The 22,935-nt window shown below is 45.3% G+C and overlaps 1 protein-coding gene across 2 annotated transcripts in view; it reads left to right on the forward strand.

The window, feature by feature from the left end:
- WDR35 (WD repeat domain 35) overlaps positions 1–22,935 on the forward strand; it is a 63,451-nt gene continuing 40,516 nt past the window's right edge. For both annotated transcript variants that reach the window (XM_036751346.1, XM_036751347.1), the window contains exons 1-7: positions 1–158; positions 7,243–7,360; positions 9,195–9,266; positions 14,744–14,836; positions 16,681–16,809; positions 17,793–17,926; positions 22,437–22,602. In XM_036751346.1, coding sequence (XP_036607241.1) covers positions 135–158; positions 7,243–7,360; positions 9,195–9,266; positions 14,744–14,836; positions 16,681–16,809; positions 17,793–17,926; positions 22,437–22,602 — 736 coding nt within the window. In that variant the 5' untranslated portion in view covers positions 1–134. The remainder of the gene's footprint in view (positions 159–7,242; positions 7,361–9,194; positions 9,267–14,743; positions 14,837–16,680; positions 16,810–17,792; positions 17,927–22,436; positions 22,603–22,935) is intronic.

Consider the following 22,935-nt stretch of genomic DNA (forward strand, 5'->3'; position numbering starts at 1 on the left):
GGGTGGAGACGCGGGAAATCTCGCGGAGGGGCGGGGCCGGCAACAGCGGTTGCCAGGGCGACGGCAGCTCCTGAGCTACCTGAGGAAGCTGGTCCCCCGCCGCACCCCGAGGCTCCCCGGGCCCCCCGAGCGCCATGTTCATCTATCTCAGCAAAAAGGTGGGGGCTCGAGGGGCGGCTGGGGCGCGGGGGGGAAACTGAGGCAGCCTGGGCCAGCCCGCGGCCTCGGGGCCCTCACGGGGCTCTGCGCCCCCGGGGATCACCCCTCCCGGATGTCAGGGTCCCGCCGGGACTGTCGGGGTTCACTCGAAGCTTCCCGTTTGGCCGTAAACGGTCAGCTGCTTAGCTCGCGGCCGGAACCCGCTTTAATGTTCCGAAAAAGATCTGGGGGTTTCAGTGGACCCGAAGCTCAGTGGGGGTGGGCTGGGAGGTGACTCTGGAGGGGCAGAGAGGCTAGTGTAGGCTAAGGGAGAAACACCAGGGTGTGGGGCTGCTCTGGCCACTACCTGAGCACCCACTGTGTGCCCTCGGCACGCTTCCACTCTAAGGGCAAGGACAGCCCCGTGGGGGGAGAGGAGAGACAGGGCCCATGTGGCCCTGCGGGGGGGATGAAGGGGACCCAAGGGGCCTCAGCTGCGGGAGAAGGGCGAGCTGCCCGCTGCAGAAGCGGGGGCCCCTTTGGGGTGCTGGGCTCCCTGGAGGGCCCCCAGCAGTGATGTCAGCTCCGACCCCCAGGCCCCTGCGGCCCCCGACCCTACTGTTCACCCTCCTGGACGCAGCCCCGTCCCGGTCCTCCTCCTCTCTCTCTGACAGCTCCTCCTGTTCCGGTCACCTCCGCTGACCGTGCGCGTCGGTCTGGGCTCTGTCCTTCACTCTGCTCCCCTGGATTCAGCCTCCGGGTTGATGACCCCAGACCTCATCAATGTCCTGGTGTCCAGCCTCTCATACCCGGCTGCTTCTACATCTTGAACCGGATGTTCTCTAGACAACTCCACGTGTCTGGGACAGAACTCATCATCATCTTCCTCCCAACCCCCCCCCATCTCTATTACTGTGGAGGATCCCCCAGCCTCCCAGGCCCCCGGGTTTCCACCCTAGGAGCCATCCTGGGCTCCTCACTCTTCCCCCACCCCCTTCATCCAGTATGGTACCAAGGCTGGTCAGTTTCTTCTCCGCAGCATGTCTTGGACAGGCCGCTTCCCTCCTCTTATGCAGCCCCACCCTGATGCAGACCTTCATCACTTCACGCCTGGACTATGGCAGGAGCTGCTGGAGGAGGCGGGGGAGGGGTTCTGTCCGCCTCCAGAATGGTTGCACCAGGTCACCAGCACGGCACCCGCTTCCCCGCCAGCGTTTGTCATTCTCTGTTTTTGTCAGCTTCTATAATATTATGGTTGCCAGGTGGAGCCTCAGGGTCGTTTGAATTTGCATTTCTTAAATTATTAGTCATTTGGAGCATTCTGTTCACATGGCTCTTGATAGCTTGGATTTTTTCCTCTGAAGATTGCCTGTTCATTACCTTTAGCCATTTATCAGTTGGGGAATGCCTCTTATTATTTTATACATTTGAATCAGTTCCTTGTATATCTTAGAAGTGAGACCTTTATCAGAATCCTCCAGCAAAAACTTTCCCCCCTATTTATCTACTTCTTTTCTAATTTTAGCTGCATTGTTTTTGTTGGTGAAAAAAACATAAATTTTATGTAATCAAAATTATCCACCTTACCTTTTGGATTCCTCTTCGTTTGGTCACAAACTCTTCTATTGTTCTGACAGGTAATTTCTTCCCTGCTCCTCTGATTTGTTTATGACATCATTATCTTTATGGTAATTTGGGGGTACTTTGAGGCAGGTTGGCTTATACCTCGTTTCTGCTGGACTACTTCCCAGTTTTCTCCAAAGTTTTTGTCAGATAGTGAGTCCTTGCCCCAGTAGCTGGCATCTTTGGCTTTATCAAACACTTGGCCACTGGGCTCATTTGCTACGGAGGTCCATCAGTGGAATGTGTTGGGTACATTAGGCTCAAAAGCAGGGAAGAAATTTATGTGAATGCTTTCACTGAAAATTTAACAGTCCACTCTAGGAAGCTAGTTGGAGCTCATTAACGCAAACTCCTGCTTACGGAAATTCTTGACCTTTTCTTCCTCCACACGAATTTTGTTATTTTTTTCCCCTAGCCCTATAAAGTAGTTCTTTGGAAGTTTGATTGGTAAAGCACTGAATAAGTAAATTAGGTTAATTAGTATTAGGCGTGTATTGTCATTTTTATTATGGGTTGGCCTACCCATGAGCAGTGAATATTTCTCCAGTTATTTAGAGGTTTTTGTGTTTTATAGTATAGTCCCATGTGTGTTTGGGCAGGTGAGATTATCAGTTATTTTATATTTCCTGTAGATATTTTAAATGAAATTTCTCTTTTATCTCTTCCTACTGGTTTTTTGGGGGTAATATATAAAATATATAGTATATATTACCATATATATTATTGTGGTAAAATATAAAAATACTGATAATTTATGTGCCATTATTTAATGTCCTACAATTTTGTCATCTCAATTACTTTCTTAGTTGACTCTCTGGAGTTCTTTAAGTAAATCATTGCATCATCTGCAAAAAGTAATAACTATTCCTCTTTGTCTATAGTTATGCCTTAATTTCTTTTTCTTGTTTTATAGCTATAGCTAACATGTATTTAGTGTTGTGTTGAATAGAAATGGTGGTAATGGGCTGCCTTGCTTTTATTATCCCTGATCTTATTGGAAATCTCTTTTGTTTATCCTCATTATAAGTAATGTTGGTTATTAGTTTTAGATAGATACTGCTCATTATATTAAGAATAAATCTGTTTATTTCTGTGCTTTCTAGAGTTTTTAACAGGGATGGGTATTGTATCTTGTCAGAAGATTTTCCAACATCTATTGACAAAACCATACGATTTTTGTTTTTGTTGTTAATGGGTCAACTATGTTTATAGTTTCCCTAATTTTGAATCAGCCCTGCATCCTGTGCACAAATCTAATGTGGTTATGGTAGATAATCTTTGTGCTATGTTGTGGCTTTGGTCTCCTTGTTAAAGTTTTATTTAAAATGTTTGAATTAATATTGGTTAGGGATGCTGGACTGTAATTTCCTTTCCCTGTTTTGACCATATTTGTATGATAGAAGGAATTTGGTAAGACCCTCTTCTTTTCCCTTAAATTTTTTTCCCCAGCAGTTCGTATAATACAGGCATTATTTATTTTTTTAAATTAATTAATTCATTTTTAGTTTTAGTTTACAACATTCAATTCCTCAAGTTTCTGAGTTTCAAATTTTCTCCCCCTCCCTCTCATCTCCTCTCCCCACACAAGATGGCATGCAATCCGATATCGGCTCTGCATATACATATTTTCACAGTAGTCAAGTAGGCGTTACTTATTCTTTAAGTGTTTGGTAAAATTTGCTTGTAAGTCTCTCTGGTTCTAGGATTTTATCCTTTGGGAATTCACTTATGGCTTATCCAAGTTTCTTTTTCTAAGACTGGTTTATTTAAGGCCTCTATTTCTTGTTCTGTTAGCCTATATTTTTGTAAATAATATATATTCTTTATTTTTGTAAATATATATTATATACCTCCATCTGTACGTATACCTCCATATATACATATACACATATATACATATACATGTATATACATATACACGTATATACATATACACATATACATACCCACATCTATACATACACACACACACACATATGTAAAAGACTACAAGCCAAGAATAAAGTAGAGGGAGAGTTGGTGTGCGACTTTTTGTTCAAAGATGATTGTACACTCAGCCTGCACAGCCTCTGGGGCTGAGAAGAAGCAGAGTATGGATTGATTCTCTGCCACTTGTGCCAGTTTTGGCTTGACATTTCACACAAAGACAACAGCGATTCTCCACCAGCCAGCACCATGCCATCCATATGTGGAACCATCAGTTACAACAAATGGAGAGATTTTGAATGCTGTAGATAAGGTCACTTACTTGGCACCATATGTTCCAGGGATGTCAGCCTAGATGATGAGGTTGATGCATACATTGTCAGAACCAGCTCAGTGTTTGGGAGACTCTGAAGGAGAGCATGGGAGAGAAGAGCTATTACACTTTCTACCACACTGAAGGTCTACAGAGCTGTTGAATTGACCTCATCGTTGTATGCCTGTGAAACCTGGGCAGTCTACCATGTGCCGTGCCAGGAAACTGAGTCGCTTCCATCTGAATTGTCTTAGGAAGATGCTGAAGATAATCTAACAAGATAAAGTACTGGTTCTTTCCCTGAGGATCTTTTTTGAGGACCCTTCACTGAGAACCTTTTTTAAGCCAAACTGCCAAGCACTCAAGCTCTGCTACAGAGAACACAACTCTGATGGGCTAGCCACATTGTTCGAATGCCAAATGTACACTTCTCTGAAAGACTGCTTTACAGAGAACTCACACAGGGCAAGCACTCACATGGTGGTCAGAAGAAGCGATACAAGAACACTTTCACAATCTCTCTGAAGAACTTTGGAATCAATTGTGAGACATGGGAGACACTGGCACAGGACCGCCCAGCATGGTATGTCTGCCTCAAAGAAGGCGCTGTGCTGTCTGAGCAAAGCAGAATTGCAATAGCTCAAAAGGAAAGTGAGATTCACAGATTTAGAGCCATCTCCACTCCAAATGCTCAGATGCACTATTTGTGCCCAATTTGTGAGAGAGCCTTCAGAGCTCATATTGGTCTGATCAGCCACAGGCAGATACACTACACTGTACCTTGACCTTAACAGAGTGATGTTATTTTGGTCACCTTTGAGCATGAAGAACAACAACCAATCAAATATCTGTCCATTTAATTTAGATAGTTAGTTTTATTGGAAAATAATTTTAAAGATTTCTTAAATTTTTAAATTTTAGTTGCAAATTCTCTGCCTTCCTTTATCCCCGCCCCCCACAACCCGTTGAGAAGGTAAGAAATACAATACCCATTATACATATGAAGTTATTCAAAACGTATTTCCCCAGCAACCATGTTGCAAAAGAGCAAGAAAAATAAAGTATGTTAATTTCCCCTCAAAATCTTTCTTCCATAGCTCTCATCCCTTTTCTTTTTTCTTCTTCTATTGATCTCATTTGATTTTTAAAATAATTTTTAGCTCTTTTTAAAAGCCTTTGTCTCTTTCAGGAATTCCAGTTGAAAATGTACTTAAGCTGTGTTTTTCTTTGATGGTTTGCTTTCAGATGTTTTAGAGTCTTTCTTAATTCTAGGTTTGTTTCTTGAGCATCACTGTCACCACGATAGCTCTTTGTTGTGATATTCTTTATTGATTTGTTCATTCTTCCATTTTACTTTCTGACTTTGCACTTTGTATTAGGGCTATGCTCTCTACACAGCTGAAAAGAATATCTGGGCAGAATTTTTGTCCTTTTTGGTCTTTCGGATGCTTTCTTAGGGTATTGAGTCTTGTATTTTTGAGGATCTCAGGGATAGCTAAGATTGGGAACCTGCAAGCTTTCATTGCTCCCAAAGTGGTCTGATTAAGGACAAAGTCTGATTTTTGCCCTTCTGGTCTGAGCTCTGCAAGTTCCTCACCTGGGTTTGAGTGTGTGTAACACACCTGTGTGCTTGCCCTGGTTGGAGTTCTAGGAGAATGGTCCTGGTCTCAGCCACTTTCAGCCTTGTGGAAAGCTCTGCGGTTTAGAGGGATGGAACTGTAGGCTCTCCTTTGTTTTGGGATTCTTGCCCTGGTTATTGGCCTGTCAGCTTCAGATAGGGCTACATACAGAAACAAAAATCCTCCTCTACTCCTGGGAGCTACTCAGGGGCTGTTTCCTTCTGACCTTGCTGAGGCCTCTGACCACCCCTCAGCAATGCCGCCCCTGAACACAGGTCCTTTCCTCAGTCCACCTTGGAACTGGGTGGTGAACAACAGCTCTGTACCAGGCCAGGGTCCCTTTGTGTGGGTCTGGGACCTCTTCTGGCCCTGTTGCACAGCATCAGTGCCCCTTCTGGTCCTGAGCCCTCTAGAATGCTCCATCTGGTGCCCTCATGTCCAGACCTCATCCCTAGTGTCCCCAGACTCTTTTTGCTGTCACCCTATGCTGGCCTGATATGGAAATAGGACTCACTGTGGGGTTTTTCCCTTGGATTTCCCAGTTAGGACTTGGTCTGGGACATTTTCTGGATCTCTGTGGAAGAGTTGTATTGGGAAGCTTGATTGTACATCTTCCTGATACTCTACCATTTTGTCTCTGCCTCTCAATTCTGTGATTTCTAAGGAACCTGCCAGCTTTGATATTCAGTGATTCTGTGTGCTAAATAAGATAAACTATGAATTGTTTTTAGTGATGATATCTATTAAAAACAATATTTTATGAGAGGAAAGAATTAGCAAATAACAGTTTGACCTTCAGTTTGGAGGACAGTTGTGTGACCATGACCTGTCTTTAGTGACAGGCATCCCAGTCTGGTCCAAGGCTTTTGGTCTTAGACGTGGAGATGTTTGTGGGAGGTCCTAGCACTGACCTCCCTCCCACCGATGGTTTTATTGAATTGAATCGAATATGGGTTCAAGACCACTGTTTGGCACTATAAAAAGATGATCCATCATTGCCAAAATAGATTACACGGGCACAATTACCGTGTTAGGAGCAGAGTGTCCATTACACAGAAAAGGAAAACAGATCACAGTTACATTTGGTGATGTTAGATCCAGCAGCTCTCAAAGAGGAGACAGAGATTCTACAGGTCACAAGATTTCAGTAGTAAGTTTTGTGAGAATAAACTAAATTCTAGCTTAACGTGTATATAAACTGTGAATTTCTTGTGATATCCATGCATATACACATGTGGTGTATGATAGAATTCTCACAGACTATTTTGTTTTATCAGCTAGTAGTGTTTAAATGTAAAGCCCTGATCAGCTTTAGCTATTTTTAGATAATTAGGTATTATTAATTTCATTTATTTATAAATTTGAATCCCGAACATCTTCCTTCCATACTTGGTTCTAGGATTTGGCAGCGATATGTCTCTCTGCCTTTCCGCTGGCAGTGGGTAGAATTCTGGGGCCCTGCAGACTCTGCCCACTCTAGAGTCAGCTATTCATATTCCTCCATATCCACCAATGTTCCTTCTTCTGCGAAGACTTTGCCCTTCATTTCCCATTCCCTTCCATGGGATATATTTTCTGAAAAGTGGTCCCCAATTTACCATGCTTTCTCTCTGTGGCTTTCAGATCGCCATTCCCAATAATGTTAAATTGAAATGTATTTCCTGGAACAAGGACCAAGGATTCATAGCTTGTGGTGGAGAAGATGGACTTCTGAAAGTCTTAAAATTAGAGACACAAACAGGTAAATTGTATTTAGTCCAAGAATTGTTTTTGACATGAGACCTATTCATACCCTTTGTCCATTACACCTTTGGTTTTGCTTTTCCTCTTAAAAAGTGTTCATGATATCTGTTTTGACATAACCTTTGTGTCCACATCTACCCTTCCTTCTCCACCCCAGCGAGCCAAGCCTTAGAAACAAAACAGAAAAAATAAAAAAAGATTCAGCAAGACAACCATCATATCAAGTGAATCCAACAATATATAAGCACTTATTTTCAAAGGAAAAAAATGAGACTTTTCAAAAGCACTTAATTTTTCTGTTAAGTTAGAGAATGTCAAAGTGGGGACAGATGTTAACTGTCAAGGTAGGCTATGCCTGGCTGTGACTCTGCCCTCCACCCTGCCCCCAAGTCTGCTGCTTCTCTGACAGTCCTGGATTCAGTCTCTGACTGGACACCACCCCTCCCTCTCCCCGGTGACAGAGACTGCTCTTCTGAGGCAGCCCACCCACTTTGGATGGCTTCGATTGCTGGGAAGACTTTCCCAACATCAAACTGACATTGGCCGTTTTGTGGCTTCTGGTTCTCCCCTTTGGGGCCAGGTGGAAAAGTTGAATCCTTCCTCTCCATGGTGGCCATTGGGAAGCTTGGTGTCAAGAGTCTTGGCTCCTATGGCTGGGTCAGTCTGAGTGCTCCCACCCCCCTACTGAGGTAGGGCACTTTGTCCCAAGGCAGGTGAGCAGTGGGCCTCTGTTTTTGCTGTGCTGACCTCAGGCATAGATGCATGGTCTGTCACTAGATCTGTATTTCTGCCTGGGAAACTCCGGGAGACATGCCCAGGTATGCCAGGTGTTCCCAAAGCCTCAGAAGTATAGATGCTGTAAACTGGCAAAAATGCCATTTAAAAGTGTAATTATTTAAATTTATTTGTGCTTATTTAGCTTTGTGAATTTTTGAATAATCAGTTTAAAATTTTTATTCCTCAAGCTGGTGAATCAGTGGAGAAGATCCTCTTGTTGGCCCCCTCAGTCACTTGACTGATCTCCATTAGATTTGGTTTTTTTATGGAGTCTGTCTGTGGAGGAGGGATCTAAACCATGTTCCTTGGATGTTCTTAAGACTAGGATTATAAATTCAGATTTTATAGTCACTGAGCAGCAGCTGATGAAAGTTTTTATAAAATTAAAAAATTGACTCCAGCGATGTTTAGCACAAGATAGTAATTATATTGAATTTCTCTAAGAAACATCAGTATTTAAAAATTGAAATAATTCATCTTTTAAAGCCTGTTTTTCATAAGTTTATATTTTTCAAGTTATTAAAGCTTAACATTGCACTAAGACTTTCGGGATACTCTGTATGTAACTATCTCTATGTGTGAATGTACAGGGCCTTGAAAGTCCTTTAAGGTCGAGCTTCTGCCGTTTCTTCAGCTAGATTTCCCAGGACTCCCCTTCATACTCTGGTGTCTCCCATACATATATGTTGTTCTGTCTCCAGTTTCAAGACTTTTATGGGGGGGGGTCTCCATGTCTTTTGTGCCCTCCCTCTGCAACTTCATTTCTTGGAATCTTCAGGTTCCTTGATGGCGCAGACATGGTGGGTGTGACTTAGCTGTGTATGATTTTGTCCCCCTCTACAGAGGAGAGGGCCAGGACTTTGTGTTTAGTCCAGTGCCTGGCACATAGTAGGTGCTTGGTAAATCTTGGTTTTGGGAATGGAAAGTGCCACATGATGGGTTTTTTTCAGGAAAAGAAAAAACCATTTAAGGCCATTTTCCCTTCCTCTGAAATGACTTTTGTGATAAATTTGATGGATTTTATAATTCCTCGAATGTCTGTTCATTTTCCCTAGATGATGCCAAGCTCAGGGGCCTGGCAGCTCCCAGCAACCTTTCCATGAACCAGACTCTGGAAGGCCACAGCGGTGAGTCATGGCATGTCACTCCTGGGGCATCTTTAGTCAGAGGAACCCTGCCCCTTAGCGAAAGAAGGGCGCACTTGTGAATTGTGATACTGTTCTCTTAGAGGAGGGAATGGTAACCATTTTCATCAAGAAATAACTAATGAAGTAGATTCAGTCAAGCCATATTATTGTCAGAATGGTAGAATTAGGTAAAGGTGTTTTCTTTTCACTTTATTAAAGAAACCCATTTATCCAGATGGGTAGCAAGAGTGAAAATGAGTGATGGTATACATGGGACAATATAGACCAGGCAATGCAGAATGAAGGCTGTCTCCCACTGAGAGGGAAGTAAGTCAGTTTAGCCATGAGAGGGTCCTAGATCTCACCCAAGGGGAAGATCCCCACAGTCTCTCATGTAGCAGGCTGGGGACAGGGACAAGATGGAGACTACCATCTCCCCTCGTGTCTTCCCAGGGCCTTTTTGTTTGGCCTCCTAAAGAAGGGTTGGATTCATCCATTTTCCCTCTCTAAGCTGGAAACCAGAAGTGCCTGCAGAGCCCAAAGCACTTGAAAGAAAACTCAGAGAAGGCTCTGGAGCCTTGACATGGCCTCAAAGGCTGGAGAGACTGAGGAGATCTCCTCTCTTTCCAGCTCTGCCCTGCCCCTGCCTCTGGGCTGGACCTTCATTGCCACCAATACGGAGAGAGCCCCCTCCCGGGGAACTTTGGCAGCGGGATGGCATCCCTGGGACAGTCGGATTAGAACACCATGCAGGGAGTAGCCCAGCCACATGCGCCAGCTCCAGCCATTTCTAAGGAACACTTGGCAGTGACTTGAGTCCAGTCTGGTGTGTGCTTGGGGAAATGAATTCCCAGATATTGTATTTATTTCGTAGTTCTTTGGAAAAGGATTCCCCTTTATATTATTGCACCTTGGGTTTTTTTTAATTACTGAATGCAGAAATGCTGTCAGTTCTTGAAGTTTATTTTGTAGCCTTAACTTCACTGACATTTATACTTTTTACTTCTTTTTCTTGCCTTGTTGCTGTTATCAGCATTTCTAGAACGATACACAAAAATGTTAGGGACAGTGGGTATCTTTTCTTTTTTTTTAATATTTTTCCTCAATTATATGTAAAAACAATTTTTAACATTTTTTTTCTTTTAAGCTTTGAGTTCCAAACTCTCTTCCCCCCTCCCTAAGATGGTAAGAAATCTGATATAGGTTATACATGTACAATTATATAAAAGATACTTCTATATTAGTCATTTTGTTCAAGAAAACTTGAACAAAAGGAAGAAGAAAGAAAGAAAAAGAGAAAAGTAGTGTACTGCAGTCTGTATTTAGGCGCTGTTAGTTCTTTCTCTGGGGATGGATAGCATTTTTCATCATGAGTCCTTTGGGATTGTCTTGGATCATTGTATTACTGAGAGTACCTAAGTCCTTCACAGTTCTTCACTGAACAACATTCCTGTTACTGTGTACAATGTTCTTCTGGTTCTGCTCACTTCACTTTGCATCAGTTCATGTAAGTCTTTCCAGGTTTTTCTGAAATCATCCTGCTTGTCATTTCTTACAGTGTTCTATCACAATCTCATACCACAGCTAATTTAGCTATTCCCCAATTGATGGGCATCTCCTCAATTTACAGTTCTTAGTCAAGTATGTATCTTTTCTAATAATGGACTCAGCCTTTATTAAAACTGCTTTAATAAAGCCCCAAGCCCATAAAGGGTAAAGTCAGCTTGGCAGATAAAGCCTGGACTTCCACATTTTGTAAGCTCAAATATAATCCCTGCACTTTCAGGAGATTTGCTGGAAACTTATGCAGCTATCACACTGACACAAGACACTAAGACAACTGGGTCCTGTGATCATTTGGATGAGAAACTGTGAATAGCATAGAATTGATAGGTGGCAGAGGTAGTGGAAGATGCTGAAAAGAGAGAATGCCACTCACCATCCCCATATACATGGGCACACCTCAGGGAGGCTCCCCTGACAGGTGATAGAACCAACCCTCTACCCTCAAAGACCCAAAATATTCTACAATATTGTTGAGTCCAAGCTCTGGGCTCACCCTCCCAACCCACAGTTGGATTGACAGGACTTGGATGCTTCCCTGGGCTCTAGGGGTAACCCTGAGGGGTTTGGTAGGTGCTTGGAAAGTCTGAGCCCCATGGGGCATTACCCCTCATATCATTTACAAAGATATGTTGACTGGGAAGGTACAGCCAGGTGCAGGCTTTCCCTCACCACTTCAATCCCTGGGGAGAGCGAGCTCTGACTCTAGGTGGGGCCAGACTGATACAAAAGTACCAGGAAGTGGACAACCCACTTCACCCCCGCGGGGCAGAGCTGGTGGAGGGGCTGCAGTGCCTGAGCTGCATCTGGGCCACTGGGGTGTTTGGCCCCTGGTCTTGGGCGTTCTCCGGGGCCAGCTCTGCACCATGCTTGGCTGGGGTGGGGGGGCATCTCCCTTTTGAAGCTCCCACAGTGTGACCCAATTTATTCTTTCTCTGATATTCAGTGCCTGCCCTTCCTGGGCCATCCTGGAAGCTCTCCTTAACCACAACTCAGTTAATCCCAGGTCCCCTCTTGGACCTGCCTGTCCTCAGTGTGCACCTGTGGGCAACTGGGACAGCTCTGCTGGGCGCTGCCAGCAGTAGGAGGCCAGGCATCATCTTCTCCTCTCCTCCGAGGATTCTCTTTCTGGGCCTTGCCTGGAATGGTTCTCCTTGATGCTGGCAGATGCTCAAATCCAGGCAAAGTTTTTATAAGGATAGGGAGACCTGGATGTTTTCAGAGGTCGTGGGGAAGGAGCTAGTTATGGAATGTGCTCCCTCCTAACTGTGGCACCTTCCCTCTATCTGGTGAGCATCTCTGCTTTATCCTGTATGCAGCTTCTTTCTACATAGATGTCTGCATGTGGTTCCCCCACCCCCCACCCCCTACCGTAAACTGGGACCGCCTTGAGGGCAGGAGTTGTCTTTTGCCTTTTTTGTATCCCAGCACTTAGCACAGTGCCTGGCACATAGTAGGCTCTTAATAAATGCTTGTTGACTGACTGGCCCCAGAGAGTGGGAGATTGAAGAGGGAGGAGAAGGATGAGCAAGGGTCAGGCCCCAGAGTAGCTAGAAGGAGGTTGAATCGGGTCTGGTTGTGGCTTGACTTTGTCGAGGACAGTGCCACCTCTTCAACAGAGACTGAAGCGAAGGGCGAGAGTGCAGGAGAGGCTCTGAAAGAAGGAACTAGGGAGAGTCAGTCCACAATCAGCAGCTTTTCATCAGGTACCTTTTCTGTATTGTAAAGACAAACAACCTGGAAAGCCTTGACTCTGAGCAATTCAGTGACCAACTATGATTCCAGAGAATTCTTATTTATTTATTTATTTATTTGTTCATTCATTTATTTGCTTGTTTATTTATTTGATTTTTTTATGTTTAGTTTACAACACTCAGTTCCACAAGTTTTTGAGTTCCAAATTTTCCTTCCCTCCCTCCCCCCAAGTATATGTTCTACATATACCTTCACATTAAACTTATTTACACAATAGTCAAGTTGTAAAGAAGAATTATGACCGATGGAATGAATCATGAGAAAGAAGAAATAAAACCAAAAAAGAAGAGAAAAAAAGAGAGAGCAAATAGTGTGCCTCAGTCTGCATTCAGACTCTGTAGTTCTTTATCTGGATGTAGACAGCTCTCTCCATCATGAGTCCTTTGGAGTTGTCTTTGGACCTTGTATTGCTGAGAAGAGCCAAGTCTATCAAAGTTAGTCATCACAGAAGCAATATGTCTGTGATTCCAGAAAATTCTTGATGAAGCCCACAGCCCACCTCCTGACAGAGGGATGGACGCAGGGGGCTGACTGAGGCTTGTTTTTTGGGGGAGTTTATTTTACTTGATTATACAGATTTTTTATCAGGGTTCTTTTTCTTCCCCCCCCTCCCCAGGGTGTCAAGCAGGGTGTGGAGAGAGAGAGAGAGAGAGAGAGAGAGAGAGAGTGTGTGTGTGTGTGTGTGTGTGTGTGTGTGTGTGTGTGTGTGTGTGTGTGAGAGAGAGAGAGAGAGAGGGAGAGAGAGAGAGAGAGAGAGAGAGAGAGACAAAGAGACAGAGAGACAGAGAGACAGACAGAGACAGAGAGTAGAGAAAGTAGATTTTTGTTAATTTAAAATATAAATTAAAAAAGTAAATTGTAGAATACCTTTTAAAAATACTCCTTGTCTGCTTGTCCATATCTTATCTGTACCCACTTTTGTACATGTTTTCTCCCTCATTAGAGTGTAAGCATTGTGCAGGCAGGGGCTTTTTTTTTTTTGGCTTTTGTTTGTATCCCCAATACTTGGTACAGTGCCTGGTGCATAGTATACACTTAATAAATGTTGATATTGAGTATTTTCTATTGGCAAAATACAAACTCAGAGGCTCCTATCGTACAAGAGATTTCCCTTGAATATTTTAAGACTGACTTTGATCAATGTATCTGTACATAAACTGTTGTTCACAATCCTCTCATTGATATCAAGTTAGACCTAAAACACGAGGGATGCGCTTACTAAGGGCTATTGCTGGTGTCACAAAGAATGTCCTGCAGAGTCTATGGGGACATGGGACCAGTGCTCCGATGCTTCTGATTGGTTCTCGTTCCAGAGTCCTTCAGGGGCCCCTAAATGCACCACAACCAGCCATCAGAGAACAAAATAAAGCGGAGATGGTTGCAGAGTGCTTCTCTTCTGGACCACGATGCTGGTGTGGTGGGCATCGGTCCTGGTGTCTTGGATGGACAGTGAGCTGGGCTCAGATCTGATGAGGATGAGAATTGGCGAGATTGCATTCAGGACATTTCCCTGCTTTCAGTGATCCAGGAGCTCCTCTGTCTCCAGAGCCATCTTTATAATACCTGTGTCCTCTCCGTGATGCCTCATGGCTATGAATCGTGCCACATCACAATCCTGGCAGGGTCAAAATTGTGCTTGACCCAGAGGGCTGAGGAGAGTTGTGTCACCAGGTGTGGGCTCAACAGAGAGCCTGAGGGCTGCCCCAGTGCCCATGGAAGAGAGACCAGGGAATGGAAGCCACTGGCATTGATGTGGAGGATTAAGGGGAGAGTCTGGAGGAGTGAGCCTTCCCCAGGAGAAGGTGGGTGGGCCACTGAGACGCCCTCTCAGATGGCAGCCCTTTGAGCCTCACCCTGGAGATCTTGGGTCCACTCTGGTATCTGCGTTAGTTTGGAGTTTAGGCGTTCCTGGCACAAGGGAAGCAGTTTGAGAGATTCTCCTCAGCCAGCTGGGGCTCGACCCCCTCTGAAGCCAGTGTTTTGCAGAAGAGCCTCTTTTTGTCGTCAGCCCAATGACAGGGTTCATTAGCCCCTGCAGCATTCAGATGAGGTGGAGGTGGGCAGGGGTGGGTACTAGGGGATGTGTGATGATGCCACTCTCAGTGGGCTGGGCGGTATTCACGTAGTGTTAATTGTAGTTTATAAACTGTATTTTCTAGGATCTGTTCAAGTTGTCACTTGGAATGAGCAGTACCAGAAGTTAACAACCAGTGACCAAAATGGACTGATCATCGTGTGGATGTTATATAAAGGTACGTTAAGGAAAGAGGCTGGAGGGTGGAGGGGGCTGCTTGGCTGGAGATTGATGATTCCCTCCCAAGTTGTTCCCTTAACCAAGAGCAGGATTCCTTATTGATCGCTGCCTGCTGTGCCCTTGGAGAATGACTAGATGGTGGTAGTCACTGGCCATCGCCAGTGTTTCTACTCTGTTTTTATACAAGTTAAGAGAGTGAGCAGGGGGCTGTTTGAACCCTAGATCTGTGAGGTAGTTGGGGCTCGCTCAGGGGGTGAGAGAGCAGCTCAGATTAAGGCAGTGTCTGAAGTTTACTTCTGTGGCTCCCCCATGATTGCTGCCTGGACCTGGAGTGGAATTCCCACTGGTGTCCTTACAGACGTGTACTTTCATCTCTTGGAGGTCTGGGTGAGAAGTGGCTTGGATGAATGTCCCACTTCTTTAAGACAAGGAATGTTGAGGATACTTGAATCCCCTGAGATCTTTTCTCTGAAGGTCACATTGGACAAGTTGTAGACACAGAATATAGACAGGTCTCACTTTCTGTACGTGGAAAGGGATTTTTATGTAATGCAGATTTGCCCACAGGCGTGGAAAAGGGAAGGGGAGAGGCAGGAAGGAGGCTGTGTGCTGTGGAGGCCTACTTGGAACTGAGGGGAAGAACACCGTGGGGCAGACGTGGAGACAGGAGAGGATGGGGCACAGACAAAATGGTAACCCAGTGTGGACAGATGGAAGAAGGGCACAGGCTGACACACAGGTGGGTGGGCAGAGCAGGGCGCAGGTCTCTCTAGGTGCCAGAGGTCCCAAGCCAAGCCCCTGACTTGGCCTTTCTGTGTGGTCTCTGTGTGTCCGCTCTTCAGCTTTCATTTGGAAGGTTTTTTCCTTAGATTTTTCTTTAGTTCGGGGGTGGGAGGCCATGGAGTGTGGAGCCGAGGAGCCGGAGCAGGCAGAGAGCACAGTACTGCTCAGTAAAGTCCACGTGGGTGTCTGTTGGGACGAGGACTTCTTTCAGAATTCTTTACATAAAGTCGAGGTTGCGTAATGCAAGTTTATGTAAAGCGTTACATGTCTGTATGTACTTTTTGAATTGGGGACATCTTGTTGGGGACTGGAGAGAGCCAGATGCATGGTCTTTGGTCTCACTACTCTCAGGTTGTGGAGTTCTCTAGGCCATCTTCTCTTCCTGGACTTAGGAAATTGGAAGGGATCAGTGAGGTCCCTTAGTTCACCTCTCTCCTCCCAGTCTCTTCTGAAAACCTCCAGGAAGAGGAGTAATACATTAAAAACACTTTCTAACCTTATGGGACAAAGCAGGCCTCCATTGTCCGTATATGACATCTGGTGCATTTCTCCACGGAGCCCAGTATGCAGTATGGCAGCCCCCTCCGTTCTGTTGTGGTCAGGACTATTTGCCCTGCATTACAGTAATGAGAGTGCATCTCCCCCTGCCACTCTACCCCCACCAGCATGAAGATGGTTCTTGTCCTTTCTAACTTCTCTTGAACCATTAAGAAGAAACATTTCAGAGGCTGTTCATAATAAATAAATCAGCTGTTACCTCTGCAAAAGCAAGCTAGCTTGTGTTTTTAATGAAAACCAGAAATCATTCATGTTGTTTTCTTTGTTAGTCTTTGAGGTTATTATAATTGCAGAAATCGTAAGTTGCTTTTTACTGTAGTTGTCCTGTTTGATGTTTTGTAAAATTATAATGACTAGGAAGCCTCCCCTTCTTGGGTGTGGCCCATCCATCGATGAGGGTTTTGTGGGACACCTTTCATGTCCCAAGTTCAGCATCGTGGAAAGGGTATGTGACATGACAGTCACGCTGTGCCATGTCACCCGTTCTGTTTGTGACCCCAGGCTCTTGGTACGAGGAGATGATCAACAACAGAAATAAGTCTGTGGTTCGGAGTATGAGCTGGAATGCTGATGGACAGAAAATCTGTATTGTGTATGAAGATGGCGCTGTGATTGTCGGCTCTGTGGACGGTAAGGCCCCAAAATCATGGGTGGTTTTCTCTTACTGAGCCTGTCATGTCCAGGCTCCAGCTGCATGAATCTGGTACCACTGAGTAATCCCAGCACGGATGATTTACAAAGGACTTGAGGGGATCCGCTCCCTCGATCCTCAGGACCTTGTGAGGTGGGGATGCTGCCTCCACTTTACCAATGAAGAAGCGGAGGCTTGTCACCCAGATAGTCATTGTCTGAGGGAGGATTAGAACCCTGGTCCTCTGGCCTCTCAAGTCCGGCACCTTCTCCTCTGAACCATACTCTGCCACCACTTCAGTTTCAGGTAATCCAGTTCCTGGGGCTGGACGGAAAACAGACAAATGGGTTCCTTGGAATAGTTTGTGAGTCTGAGCTTTTCAGGTGTTAGATGGCATGAAACTTCAATGTTGGGTTTACAGGGGATATGACATTGTTGGAGGTTTATCCATGGAAACTTTTTAACACAAGTTTACACGTTAATCATGTTTTATGAACTCAAAAACTACAACCTTGCTTCATGTAGGGCAGGGCACAGCACTGTGCCTTACTCATCTTTGTATCTCTCGGGGTGGAACACTTTTTAAAATAAAGAAACGTCTATTATTACTTTAGAGAACTTTTGGGATGAAAACTTTCTCCCCTTTTGCACATTGGAAAGTTGTCTTTAATTTGTGATTTTAGATAGTTGCTTGGGTCACAAAGGTTAAGTGACTTGCCCGGGGGTCACACAGCTAATCAGTGGTGAGGCTGGTGTGAACCCAGGAATTCTTGTCTCCCAGACCCATGTTCTCTTTCCTATGCCAGGTTGCCTGTCTGTGGGGTCCACAGTCTTGTAGTTGCTTTATAAACATGTCTTGGATTGAGTTGAACCATTCAGACATGGGGTGCCAAAGTCAGTGGGGCTCAAAATGACCCCTGGATACTTGGTGCTGAGGAACCGAGTCACCTGAGCCCACATTTTGCTTGTGTTTTTGTTTCAGGAAATCGTATTTGGGGCAAGGACCTGAAAGCCATCCAGCTGTGCCACGTGGCATGGTCCTCTGACAGTAAGACGCTGCTCTTTGGAATGGCCAACGGGGAGATCCACATCTACGACAACCAGGGGAATTTCATTGTGAGTTTCCATCTCAGGGTGGTGGGACACTGTCGATTTGTGACAGCCGATGCCCGCTCTTCTTCTTTCATATAAAAAGATTAAACAGTTGGTTAGAAGTGCTTTACTCAGAATATTTTCTGTTAAACATTTTTTAATTAGTTGGAAATGGGATTTTTAAAAAAAATGAGGCAGTCACAAATGAATAAATGGAACACACCCTGAAGGGGTTTTTAGCCAAAGTCTTTCTGGGCCGTGGAAGTGCATCTTAGTGCCTTGGCCTGGTGGGTTGTGAGCAGAGGTAGGAGGAGGCCCTGTGGAAGCTGTGTGTGGTGTAGCTGTTTTGAAACTCCCTGAGGGCAGGGGCCACACCTCATTGAACTATTTTGCTTAGTCCCAGTGGACAGAAAGGGGGAGGATACAGCCAGGTGGACTCAGGCCAGGTGTAAGGGGCGAGGCCAGGGAGCTAGGCCAAATGGAATGGACTGCCCCATCTCTCAGAGTTTTAAGGTTAGAAGGGCTTGCAGAGGACCCGAGGTAGAGACCTCTCAACAACCTGGCAGACAAGTGGTCACTCGCCTTTGGTTGGGGACTTCTCAGGCCTCAGAAAGCTCCTCGCCTGCCCCCCTCCCAGGTGACCCAGCAGCCTGGCGTTTGCTTTCACTGCAGTGTTAGGGATGCTCAGAGACCCTTTGGAGTAGGTGGCTTCCTAGATGTTGTGATTCACATGCCTGCTCCATGGTAGATCCTCTCCTCGGGCCTGGGAGTCCAAGGATTCAGAAGTGACAATCCCAGCATCCATCCTCGGGAGCTTGCTTCCCTTCTTAGGGAGGTTGTGACTTCAACACATGTCAGTACAAGAGGACAGGGAGGTGAGGGTGATATCCAGAATGCCGTGGGAAAACATGAGGGGGGATATAGGGAGAAGGTATGTGGGGGAGCCGGAGGCTGCTGAGGTCAGGAAGGAGAGGCTTCTGCGAGACCACCTCACAGCAGGCACATTCCAGGCTGGAGGCAGCTTCTGGCCCTGGGCAGAGGTGGGAGATCCACGGCATTTTGGGGGTTCCTTAGTAGTTCAGTTTGACTCCAATATGGAGTGTGTGAAAGGGAATAAGGGGAGACAGCAACCAGACGACCAGATTGTCGGGAACTTAAAAATACTAGGCTTTTAAAAAAATTTTATCCTAGAAGCAGTCTTATATGTGATGTTGCATCCTCATTGCTGGGTCTGGTGCCTGGAATATCTTCAGCTCTTAACAAATAACAGAGGCCTGTTGTTAACTGGGTGAGCCCCTGACTGTTTCTGATCAGGGCTGTGTCTTAATAAGGTTATTTGGGGGCTTCATGAATGCAGGATTGCAGGGAGATCAGTGAGGGTCCTTCTGCAAAGCGGATGTTGGAGGCCTGAACCAGGGTCGTCCATGCTTGTTTATTTGGGTTAAATATGAGATGGAACAGGCCAAGATAGAATGACAGGAAATATGTGTTGTCTTGTGGAGCTTTCACTCTGAAGACATTGATGCTTTTATCTACAGAGAATGTTTGGTTTTAGACAGTGCAGTTTGGGCATTGGTAGTTGTCATTGGCAACTACCTGTTGGTAGTGATTGGGCATTTGTCATGATTAGCATTGGCATGAGATGCTCTGGAGAATAACATTGATTTAGGCATTTTAATTGAGTATCCCATTCCTCATGTGAGCTCCTTTTCAATAACTTTTGTATTTTTTGTTTGGACTCTTAGCTGGATCTGGGGGCCCAGCATTGCTGAGCTTTCTGGCTATAACTGGTCAAAAGAGTTTGGCCTAGCTGCTGTCCACTCAGAGACATGGATGGAGAATGCATATTGTGTAGACTGAGATGTGCAATTGGATGGACAGCCTTCAGGGCTCATATCGCTCTCTCTCTCTCTGTCTCTCTCTCTCTCTGTCTCTCTCTCTCTCTCTCTCTCTGTCTCTCTCTCTCTCTCTCTCACACACACACACACACACACTCACTCACACATGCACCATGCACACACACACATGTGCTTTGGACAGACATGGTAGATGGACAATGCATGGAGGCCAGAATGCAACAAGAAGAAAGACTAGGTTACTTGGGGAGACTGCAAGGCGCCTTTCATGACTCCAGTCTTCTCCCTAGACCAGAGGCCACTCAGCATCATACTAATGTTGCAGGGCTCTGAGTCATGGAACATGGCCACCTCCAAAGGGTTAATATTGAGTATCACTCACAGGGAGCATGACAGTGAGAGAAGGTGAGTGCGTGTGACCAGTAAGGAAATATGGAGAACCAGAGTGAGTGACGTTACACCAGAAATGTGTGATTAAAAAGAAGATGGGCCGGCTGTGTATGAGAAGGAAGGATAGCCCTTGGATGGCCTCTGTGTTCCGTTAGGATCCTTGTAGTGTCCACAGGCAGTGATGAAAGGCCCTGGAACAGTGGACAGTTCCTGTGGAGAGTTTTGGAATGCCACAGGGACAGTAGTTTCCAGGATGGGCAGGCATGGAACGACAGATTGGTCTGCCAGCTTTGGTGGGAAGAGCTACCTCAGGGACATCTGAGATCCACTGAGTAGTTGTTGAGGTTTCTTTAAGGTGGGCACTCAATCTATCTATGCTTTCCCATCCTGTGTGACTCTTCCTCGTCCTGTGCAGGAGTCCATCCAAGGTGCCAGCATCCATCCTCTGTATCTCTTGAGGTTGTGGGCTGTCTATTGACTGGCCCTCTCATCTTTTCTGGTCACAAATCTCTGATACCAGTTTTGGCGCCACTTCTCTCGTATAGTTCTTCATTAGTTACAGACTACTCATGCCCATTGTATGCCTATCCATTGCTTGTTCAGTGACTCCCAATTGTAATTCTTAAGAGACTGAGGTATTCCTTGATTCACAGCCACACAGTACCACAGAAAGGGTATTGGTGTTATAAGCACTATACAGTTTCCTTGAGCTGGTCCTCCCCACCCAGCATGCCCTCCTCTGGTTGGATTCTAGTTATGGCCCATTGTTGGTTGGAGCAGTTGTGTGGGCATCATGACATGGTCAATGGATGTTCTTCCGCTCCTTGGTTTTTCCTTGGTGGTTCATCTGGCCAGGCTCCTTTGAGTGACTGTGGATTTCACTAAGGAGCTTCTGCTATGTCCTGGGGCTTGATGCAGTAAGCCTATGGTCATCTGTAGTGAGGAGCCTGTGGAGGATCTCAGTCTTTATGAGGCATCCCTCTCCCATTTGGACTTTACATTGGACATCAGTCATGGTGGTGGATACCTTTGGCCAGCATACAAGTCCCTGTTTGATGCCTTTTTTGAACAAAGTTTTTTTGTCTTTTAAGAAATCTTGTATAATTTTGATATATGCATGGGAAACATCCTGCTAGAGGGAAGCCTTTAACGATGTGTATTGGGGTCTTGTGTTGTCTGCACCTTCTGGTCATCAGCTGTGATGGTGTGGTCTTCCATGGAAATATTGTTAGTGAAAGCCGACCTGCGCCCTTCTCAGTCCTTCATTGAGGAGGCCCTCACTGTGCAGGTAGGCAGGAAAATGGGCAAATGGATTGGTAATCATTCACGTAGTTTTGCTTGCTTTCAGGGTTAATAATCAGCCTTGAGATTTTTTCCAAGCCGTGGCATTTTTCCTTATTTAGATACATTGATTGTATTGTTGCTCATTTAGTACCCTAAACACTGTTTTGCTGCTAGCATGGGCCTCCCTGTTTTGTATGATGTTGAGTAGGGCTGAATCCTTCCTTGTCGCTTCTTGCTGCTCGTCTTCTTTCTTCCAGTGTGGGTGAGGTTGGATCTGGGGGTTCCCGGGGCTGCTTGGCAAGGGCAGTGAGTGTTTGCTGGCAGAGATTGTGCTCCTCATGGTGGTGACCAGTGATGTGACCAGGGATGATGCCAGTCTGTGTCAACATTTGTTCTTTTATCTGTTTTTAGACAGGTTGTGTTGGAGTTACCATTATCATGTGCCCATCTCCTCAAAATCATTCTTCTTGGTTCACGTTGATGTTTGCCGTCACAGGTTACTGGTCTGACCACAAAGGGCTGATGAGTCATTTCCTGTCTGTGATTTCTTTGGTTGGACTATTTGGGTGCTGTTTTGTGCTTCCGCGTTGGCCCAGGTTCTCTGTGGCCTCTCTCATTTCTTATTCCTGGACTAGAAGCATTATTAATATTCTGACAATGAAATACTAATGTTTTAATTATTTTTGCCTTTGTCCTTCTTCAGTGAATCGTTTGGGTAGAAACCTGCCTTGTCCCAATGCCTCAGGTTTTTGCCCAGATCCATCCTGGGATCCCACAGGTAGAGGGCAGTGCTGGAGCTGCCCGGGCCATTTTGGCTCAGGTCGATCATGTGAGGGCCGTCTCCTTTGTCAGTTGTGTGTGTCCTTTTGGAGTCCCCTTGGGCCTGCTAATGGCTGCCTGTCCTCTGCAGTTGTAGCCTCTCTGAGAGGGCGGTCTTCCATGATTCATAGCCTCAAACATGCACAATCATGACGTTTCTCAAACTATCTAAACTTTTATTTTAGATGAAAATGAAGCTCAACTGTTTGGTGAATGTAACTGGAGCCATCAGCATTGCTGGGATCCATTGGTACCACGGCACAGAAGGCTATGTGGAGCCAGACTGCCCTTGCCTTGCCATCTGCTTTGACAATGGAAGATGCCAGATAATGAGACAGGAGAGTGACCAAAGTAAGGGAATTTTCTTTTGATGGTGCTGGGGATTGGGGTCTTAGAATTACTCGTGATTTGAGGAAAAGTTTTTGAGGCCATGTATTAGAGGGATTTGCAACTGAAACCAGCATTTGACCTTGGAAAATCAGCCCCTGCCTGAGGCTTTAGTTTCTTTCTCTGCAAAATGAGAGGCCTGAGCCGAGCCAATATAATAAAAATGACAATTCTAAATCAGTGACTAAATTAGTTTACTTATTTAGTGTCATACCAATTGAACCACCCAAAAATTATTTTACAGAGCTAGAAAAAATAATGACAAATTCATCTGGAAGAACAAAAGGTCAAGAATAT

The sequence above is a fragment of the Trichosurus vulpecula genome, chromosome 3, assembly GCF_011100635.1.
Source record: "Trichosurus vulpecula isolate mTriVul1 chromosome 3, mTriVul1.pri, whole genome shotgun sequence".
In the NCBI taxonomy this organism is placed as follows: Eukaryota; Metazoa; Chordata; class Mammalia; order Diprotodontia; family Phalangeridae; genus Trichosurus; species Trichosurus vulpecula.